The 9,798-nt window shown below is 39.1% G+C and overlaps 1 protein-coding gene across 1 annotated transcript; it reads left to right on the top strand.

The window, feature by feature from the left end:
- The first annotated feature begins 5,718 nt into the window (after nt 1–5,718).
- Nucleotides 5,719–7,743, top strand: LOC121411003 (putative nuclease HARBI1). Its single transcript, XM_041603460.1, has 2 exons — nt 5,719–6,464; nt 6,570–7,743. The coding sequence occupies exons 1-2, from the start codon at nt 6,400–6,402 to the stop codon at nt 7,558–7,560; spliced, it is 1,056 nt and encodes a 351-aa protein (XP_041459394.1). The 5' UTR covers nt 5,719–6,399; the 3' UTR covers nt 7,561–7,743.
- Nucleotides 7,744–9,798: the final 2,055 nt, after the last annotated feature.

Genomic DNA, 9,798 nt, shown 5'->3' with positions numbered 1-9,798 from the left:
ATCAACTTTGTAAACATTTATTGTCTTTATTATTTACAATGAATTACATCCGTAATAAAGAAAAATAAGACCTTGGAGTGACCCACGGTATATCGACAGTTTAATATCATTACAACACATTCATGAATAAAAATGTGAAAATGGCACGATAGCTAGATACATTACGAAATGTAAAGAAATTTGATAGTGCAAATAAAGAAATGAAAGTAATATAGAAATATTACACCGTTTATCGTAGTTTTAAACTGCGGAGATGAAAACTGCCGTAAGAGTATGCTTAGAGCCCCTTTCACAATAGGTGGTGCGACTGCCTACAACCGTTGCGATTCTGTGCAACATGTATTGTGACCAAAATAATCGCAAACGATCGTACGAGCAATTGTGAAAGCCCCTTTATATGTCTTGTGATGATAAAACTCTTTTCATTGAATTTTTGGTGTTGGACGATGACACAGACATACGCATCTTTGATCTTATGTTGAGAGCCAAGATACTTTGTTGGGAGGTCCAATATGAATATTGAAGCTCTAGCGTCTACATTGGATATGATATACTGTCTCATGCATAGTAGGGGTGAGTGCAAGAGTTTTGAAGAATTCTCAGGTTCCTAAGACAGGGAGAGTGAGGATGAGATACCAGAACATAATCTAAAACGTTTTAATGCAAAAAAGGTCATTTTATTTTAGTCAGTCACAATTAATAGAGGGTTTTTTTTTCTTAGGAAAGAGGTCCAAGCCTCCGATATAATCCATCAAGTATCTATCAAACAAGTTATTGCTATAGGGTTCTATCGGTATATTCCATTCCCAAATAAGGTATTCATGTTCGACCATATCCAGGATGAAACAGGATGTCATCCAAACTTTCATCTATCGTGTTCAACAGCCAGGTCATCGAAGATTTGTCCAGTTCTTGTTTTTTGTTCTCTCTTTCGAAACCGAGATCAAATTTACCAACTATACTACTGATGTGTCGGTTTCACTGTAGTGCATGCATATCTCTGAATAGACAGCTGTCTATACATGAATAAACTTAATTTAGGCAACATAGAATTGGCTGTTTTCATAATGATCAATCGGTCACTGCCCCTTCAACCCGAGACGAACTCAGGACTGTCAAAGACAGGATACTTACATGCATAGAGTAAAAAAGCACATGTTCACAATTTCAGAACTGAGACATGTGTGAGAAATGTTTTCAAAAGAGAGGTGAAGAAACTGAGATAATAATGGAGGAAGTACAGGAGCGGCAAGGGTAACTGCTAAAGAAGGTCTAATTAATGTTAGCAAAACGAATTAATCACCCGACAAACATCCACACACCCTCTCCTCTCTATCTAACCCCATCCTGACGATACACATTGTACTGTTAGGATGGGGAAAGAATACTCATGAATATTCTTGGTCATGTTGGTCGACTTCTGTAAAGCTATTTTTCTCGCTGTGAACTCATGTACAAACTGGTCCAACCAACGATAGCATAAAAAAGGAGTCTGATTCTGGGCAGATAATCTCTTTTCGTCAAAGGTCTCGCTTCTTCGATTTCTTAAGAGAGACCTCAGACAAACCTGTATCGGGTAGTTTGACTCCGACACTGTAACTAACCTCTTGGGGGCGACTGCTTTTAAATCGGAGATTAATGCATGTAACTGGACTGTCGGTATAGTTTCAAAGCTGCATATATTATAGGCCCGTATTGGGAAATGTACAAGCGGGTGTTTTACATTACTTTATTCTAACAACAATTGTGATTATTATTATAACAATTGTATATAACGTTAGGAACATAGAGAGCAAAATAAAAATAAAGAAGCAAAACAGACGTTACACAAAGAAGTATACAAAGAGATCGATCGGAAGGACACCCAGTTCAGCTATGCCCATGGACATCAATGTTTTCCATGGGTCCAATGTGATTGTTATATGGCATGGGTCATCTACTCTATCATAATCAATCATCACGTATACAAAGCGATCAGAAAGGTGACACATTTTCCTAATCTGACACACAGGGACTTGAGACGCGTTGACAAATGCTTTGTATATGATTTAACCCCCCCCAAAAAAAAAAAAAAAATAAGAACGTTAGAAAACAGACATTATCGCCGAGGGAGCGCCAAAAGCCGTTTGAAGAGCTTGAAGTTGAACGAAATTATATAACATAGCGTGCCAGCTGATCTGTTAAGGGTTAAATGGTTTACGCTGCCTGTGAACCAATTAAACGATCGGAATATTGATTTTGAACAAAGCTTGACAGTGACAATTAGTCCATAATCATATCATCAGCGTCATACGGAAATTGTATTCATCAGCACAGCATGGGTACAAGTCTATTGTTGAAAGTGATGAAAACAGAATATGATGATTTGTAGTTTTCTCATAACTGTCGATCTGTCTTAACCAACATAGAGACTACCACATCTTATCATTCATCTAACTTACAAATTGCTAATAAACAAAATTTTTGCATTTTTTTGTATATGTGTGCTTGCAAGAATTAAAATCAAATCAATAAATACAGATAGAAAATTATAAACATATAAAGTCAGACTGCAATTGGAGCATTGCACTTAACTACCAGAGAGATAAAAGATGAATACACAAAAATAGTGTATGGGTATTACAAGTGGGAGGGAATCCAAATCAATATCTATAATCTATCTATGTATATATTCATTTCTTTTATTTCCACGAGGAGAAAAAAAAGGTCAGCCACCCAAATCAGCGGAACAATCTATCCACCTGTGGTGAGGCCTTTTGTCCCCTTTTTAATGTTAATTCAACTAAAATCGACCCATTGTATGATTCACACCTATACCAGATTTTTACAGCCTTGTAGTTGGATGTAAAGGCATGAATTATCCTTTTGGGTGATTTCTATGATGGCATTCATATAGGGATGTTAACGACCACACGTGATAATTTTAAAAGTCGAAATGTAAGGTAGAACGAACAAAAGGATAAATGGGGTAGCAAAGATATGACACGAGAAAAAAAATATGACAACTAAAAAGTGCATTGAGGTAAGTGAGATAAAAAGAGGCTAGCAAATGGGGTGTATGAAAAGTTTGGTGCAATTTTTTTTCATGAAATCATAAAATTATTAAATTGCAAAAATCTCATTTGTTACACGAGTAATAGGTGTTGTCATCAGAGCACTGTGGAGGATAACCAGAAAACAGAACCGATATTTTTTTAATTCATTTCTGCAGGATATTAAAATAACCCTACAATTGCGTCATAGCATGTCCAGGGTCAAATTACCCGTGATTTCACGATGACAGTATAGTATTCAGGTATAGTTTCTGTTTTGTCACCTCAGCGCAATACTATATTGTATTGATCAATCAATAATTGTTTAGTTAGTGATTTAGTCAGAAAATAAGTAAATGATAAGAAAATGAAAGTAACAAAAATATTTTTAATCAATATGTAAAGTCATGCAATTTATTAACAATATGAAAATAATGGGTGTTGAATTAATCAATCAGTTAAATGCTTAGTAAATAAATAAATTGAAATGAATCTGTAATCTAGCAATAAATCAAACCATGTAAGAGAGTTTTCATATTGAAAACTCGAACACTCGGAAAATGTTGTATAAGGATGTATATAATGAAAGCCTACTTTTGTCTCACTGTAAGAGCTGGAGCCCCAGCCACTAAAATACAAAAATAATTTGCTGTATACCTTCTTGCATATTTAAACATAATATCATGGGATGCGTTTAGTATAGAGTTGATTATTCATTCGATTTTCGGCTCGCTCGGCTCGGACGTTTGCAAATTTTCCAAATATTTGCATGCTTTCCTGTACTGGACACCCACATTATATCTGTCTCATTAAACACTATTTCAAGCAAGATTGGCAATCATAACTTGGGCGTTCTGTTTTTATTATGTTTTTGCTGTATACTGTATAGTATTAAGAAGAGGCTACTTTACTGAATCACATAAATTGATTCTACCTCCGTTTGATTTCTTCCCAAATACGTGTAATATATTTTCTTTTCAACCTTGCACCCTGCATAAGCAACTCAGATACAAAGAGGAAATAATCTTGACATTGAGCTTGATGAATATGATTAATGAGATGAGAAATACAAATAAGCATTTTGGGGAACCAATGTGTGAAATTACAATGGGGCGCTTGTTTGGGCTATTATCATAGAGGTGTCTACCACGTCTACTAAAAGAGACCTCGTAGATCACTCTAACCGTTTTGGCCTCTGAAAATTTTCAAGGGATGAGGGAAAGAAACGGACGTATTGCGTGTAAGTGTAGTTTTATTCGGAGAGGGAAATGGGGCAGAGTGCCACAAAAAATAAACCTCACTCTTATAAGGAAAAATAAAGAGGAGTGGGAAAGTTTGGAGAGCTAGAACGTTTGTGTATACAAGCGAAAGAGCAACTGGCCAAATATTCACAGCTCATTTATGATTTTTGTCGTTAACAGAAATAGTGGAAATGGTTTGCATTTCTTTTCCTTCTTCTTCTTCTTCTACTATACTACTACTAATACTACTACTACTTCTACTACTACTTTACTACTACTACTACTAATTGAAATAAACACAACAATTATACTCACTGTTTGTTATCAATCCGGTAGATGATTATGATATTACTTTTTTTCGACAATTCTCCTCCCGCCCAATTGTCACTAATACGAACTGACCAGGTGTTTGAATATTACGACTGTGATTTCACCATCCACAAGACACGATCAAGATGAGCAGTTTTCTAACGGCGCCAGTCGATGTCATATCAATTGTTTGCCTTCTGTTTCTCCTTCTTTTTGTGACCTTGCATCAGAAGATCACACGAAGGCCGAGTTACCGTTATCCCGAAACAAACACCGTTGCTCAGTTTTGAACGCTTGAAAATCTTCCAAAAGGTACTCTCAGAAAACGACCATCTTTCAATATCAAACAAACTCAATGGTCCTTAAAGCTAGTCCTTAAAAAATCACCAAGCGAAATCATGTTATTAAAACCGTTGATATTGGTCGTCAAATCAAACAAACATTGTCTAAGTGAAATAGGCCGATATGGGTTAAGTTTGCCACTAAAACACATGGGCTGTTGTATCATAGCTTTTATATTCCTATGTGTGCGTGTGTGCAATGTTTGTTGCTGGTTCACGTTTTGGGGTAGAGCAAGGTATGTGTGCGCCATTATCACCTTAACATTCACGCATTTCCAACCCTCCTCACTACCCGTTCGAAATGTGCATTCACATTGGTTGGGAGAAGTAAAACACAATCTTAAATTTGGTATGTTATAATCATACATTTACATTTCAAATCTCCATATTGAGAGAATCGTTTCTTTTTCTTCAACTTAAATGAGCTTGATGTCGGTTAGCAATGGAGATGAAAAGAACCCATTTTCACGCAATTTTGACATTATACATTTTGACGGTATATTGTGAAGGTGTTGATAGGCGCAATGGGGCAGCTAATCACATCAAAATGGTGCATTGCCACCTCAGGGCTGATTAAGATGAATCTCTCTCCCCCTTTCTCACTCACTCGCTCAATCCCTGTCTGTTTTTTCCAGTCTCTTTCTCCTCCTCTCTCTTTACACACACACCCTCACACATACACACACACATATGTATATGTATATATATATATATATATATATATATGCATATTCATTTTTTTCGGCTCTTTATCTAACCTCTTATTTTGTGTGCTACTCCTAAGCACCGTAAAGCCTAGGTCACATAGCCCGGCCGGTGTCCGGCATCGGTGGAGCTCGGTGGATTTTTGAGGTGTCGCCGAGCTCCCCTCATCGGTGGCATAGCTCGGTGACGTGACCGGGCTCCGTCCGGAAATCTACAGGCGACCGACCAAACACCGGCCGATGACCGTCCGGAGTCTGTCTCAAAAGTGGAGATTTTTTTCGGCCGATGTGGCAGCAACTACCGGCCGATGTCCGGCCGATGGTCGGCCGGACATCGGGGGGTATACGGCCGGTACCCGAGCAGGTTAAAGGACACCGTGCGATCACCGGCCGGGTTGTTAACGGGCTTCGAACACTGCCCGGCCGATGTTCGGCCGGTGTACCTCGGACTTGGGGGCCGATGGTCAGCTATTCCATACCTGTATATATATGTCCACCCTACCTGGAATGGTCAGTTCATCACTATGGCTGCACCGAGAAGACTACGAATGGCGTTGTTAGAACACGAGCTAGCTCAGGCGAGGTTCCAGTACAACTTGGTCCTGGCAGCACTGCTCGAAGAAGCCGAGAGGGAGCGACAGAGGGCCGGCAGAAGAATAAGACGTTGGTGGGTGCGCGAGTGGATCCTACGCAGACCTCGTTTCGGCCAGTATGAGACGCTCATGAGGAACTCGAGGCCGAGCACGCTGCCGACTTCAAATCCTACCTCCGCATGGTGCCACAGATGTTCTATGAGTTGCTTGACCGAGTTGGCCCCCGCATTGCCAAGACCACAACGTAAGTTTACACTTTATGAACCTACTGTCAAATTGTGCTGAAATGTCTTCCATCCATATTTATTCTAGTTTGATTTTATTCATATTTCACCCTCTTCTGTTGCAGGCATCGAACCCCCTTGGATCCTGGGCTGAAGCTGGCGATCACCTTGAGGTTCTTGGCGACCGGAAGCAGCTATCATGATCTGGCGTTCGCGTTTCGTGTCCCACACAACACCATCTCTCTGTTCGTCCCCGAGGTCTGTCAGGCCATCTACGACGAATACGAGGACGAGATGTGGGCCACTCCCCAGACAGAAGATGAGTGGCGCCCGGTAGCCGAGGGATTCGGAGACAGATGGAACTTTCCCCACTGTTGTGGCGCGATCGATGGGAAACATGTCGCCATCAAGAAGCCCCCCAAGAGCGGCTCACTTTACTACAACTACAAAGGCTTCTTTTCCATCGTCATGCTTGCAGTGGTTAACTCTGACTACAAGTTCATCTGGGCGGATGTGGGGTCACCAGGGTCGTATTCCGACGCCGGCATCTTTAACCGGTCGCGACTGGAGCCAGGTCTGCGTGAGGGAACGATCGGACTACCCCAGCCGGATCCCCTACCAAATGACGACCAGGACACACCCTACTACATGGTCGGAGACGACGCCTTCCCCCTACGGCCATACATGATGAAGCCTTACCCTCATCGGCACCTGAAACGGGACGAGCGGATCTACAACTACCGGTGTTCCAGGGCACGCCGTGTGGTTGAAAACGCGTTTGGTATATTCGCCAATCGCTTCAGATGTCTGCTAACAACCCTGGGATTGAGACCGTCGAAAGTTACCAAGATCGTCAAGGCCTGCATGACCCTTCACAACCTCATGAGGACTCGTTACCCCAACCTTCAGAATGCTGACCTCGACCGGGAAGATGAGCAGGGTCAGATCATCGCGGGTGCATGGCGAGACCAAGCCGTGCTCGAAGATGTGCAAGCAGCAGGGCACGGGCCAAGATTGACCCGACCAGGCAAAGAACTGCGCGCATACCTCAAGAATTACTTTTGCAGTCCTGCCGGGAGTGTGCCATGGCAAGATGTGGCAATAAACCAGCAGTAACTTGTGTCTAATATTGTTACAGTATACCGGATGCAGCCACAGACATTCCATTATTCTTCTCAGGACTTAACGCATTTTTGATGTGTTATACTTTCCATTATTCAGTATGTTGTTTGCAAATAAATCTGTTATTGGGTAATCTTAAAACATTGCCTTTGCTCTTTTTAATTTGAACACTAGTAATAAATGCCAAAAGAAATCAAACCTGTTTGAAAGAATAAATCAATATTAAAATACACCAGTATGAATAAGATGAGATGTGTGTAAATAATACAACAGCAACACATTCATTGTGATTGAATTATTTTTAATCAAAGAATAATCGTCATTGTATCTTTTCTTTCACCTTTAAAAACTAACCTTTCATAAAGAAAAACACTTGTATCAACCAATATGATTAGCTTTGTAATTTTGTAATAGGCTTCAAATGATTGCCCATTAATATGTTTTCACCTTTTAAAAAGTATGTGTTTTTTCATAATGAGGAAGGATCTCCATTGTTTACATATCAGATAAAGTCTTACGAAATATTAATTTTTACTTGAGTACTGTTTAACTTTTGATCTATGCAACTTTGTTAAAATTAACCAATTTTTATGGTGTGTTCTATAAAACCTTCTAAATGACATTTTCTTTCCTTCTAAATTAACTTTGTTTTACCTTTTGAGTTCTCAGTGTAAAGCTCTAAGATGTTAAAAAGATAAAAACAATAAAGACAACGACAGAACTTTAGTTTTCATACCTTGGATGTTACCACATACACAATAAATATGGCAATAAACATAAACTGGCACGGGACACCGGCCGATACTCGGTCGTACACCGGCCGATGCGTATTCCGATGTGGTAAGGATGGGGCTGCGATGAGGGAGCTCGGTGAGAGCCCGTCGAATTTTTAACTCCGAAGTTAAATTTCGCCGAGCTGCCACCGATGCGGTTTTTAGCCCCAAACGCCGGCCGGTGACCACGGGAGTCCGGCCGGTGTCCGGCTAAAATCGCATCGCTGGCTCATCGGAACCTCATCGGCCGGGCTATGTGACCTAGGCATAAGCTCCAAAAAGTGGACCTGAGTGCTTTGTAAAAAAAAAACTTTAAATATCACTATCATTGATATCATTATTGTTGTTATTACTATTATCATTATTATTATTATCATTATTATTGACGTCATCATCATTGTCATCATCTTCTTAATCATCATCATACTTGTTACGCTTTTTTATATTGAAGCATAAATTAACATATAATCATCTCGCTCCTTTCTGTCCATTTGTTTTAATTAGGTTCATTTATATAATTTCTGTTAGGTATATGATCAACATCTTATGGTACAAGTTTCTTCAAACCATTTCCTTTTGAAAGCTTACCAAAATCCATTTACATGGTGACATATACACACTCACGCGCACATGCACTTACACCTCCACAAACAATACACCACCCTCTCCCCTCTCTTACGCACACAAACGCTAATTCTAGGTAGTTCCATTGGCATTCAAGATATACTCATCTAATGTAAACATCGTATCATTTAAGTGAATTAGAAACAACAATGATCCTAAATCGACTCCCTGTGGTACTCCACGGTTAGCTGTAGACGGATAGAATAGTCTGATGAAACACAAACATAACAGTATATTGAAATCGATTAGTTAATTATTTTTATTTTGAACAAACCATTGTATTGGAAGCCTTTGAATGACACGATAATGATAGTATTCTATTATCAACAATATCGGAAGCATTTGAAAGGTCTCTTAAATTTAGCAACTTATTATACGTATAAGAATGCAAGAATAGAAAAAACACCGACTATAGAAGTTTAGTGATAATGCTTAGAACGATATCATCTTTTCATGAAATTATTTTGTAGAGAAACGAATGGATACGACTGTATAAAGTTTCAAGAAACGCTGGGTGAAATTCAAATTTAGTTAGAATTTCAAATAAATGAGAATCATTTGCTTTTTTACCAGTTCATTTGACAGTCTTTAATTCATTATATTTATTGTACGATAGGTTTATTACCAATTTGAGGTTTTTGTTCCTTCAATCATTAATTAATTACTTATTTAGACATGTTAAGTACTGAATTTTGTTGAAATAATGGACTGTGGAGGTTGAAAACTGACAATAACCATGATAACCGAACCGACTGTTCTGAATCAGATTTTATTACAAGTTCTCCGTTATGCAAAAGTACTAAAATAATGCTATTTTTTTATTACCAAGATGATC

The sequence above is a fragment of the Lytechinus variegatus genome, chromosome 3, assembly GCF_018143015.1.
Source record: "Lytechinus variegatus isolate NC3 chromosome 3, Lvar_3.0, whole genome shotgun sequence".
In the NCBI taxonomy this organism is placed as follows: Eukaryota; Metazoa; Echinodermata; class Echinoidea; order Temnopleuroida; family Toxopneustidae; genus Lytechinus; species Lytechinus variegatus.
The sequence above is the reverse complement of the archived record's forward strand: the minus strand, read 5'-3'. Positions and strand labels throughout refer to the sequence as shown.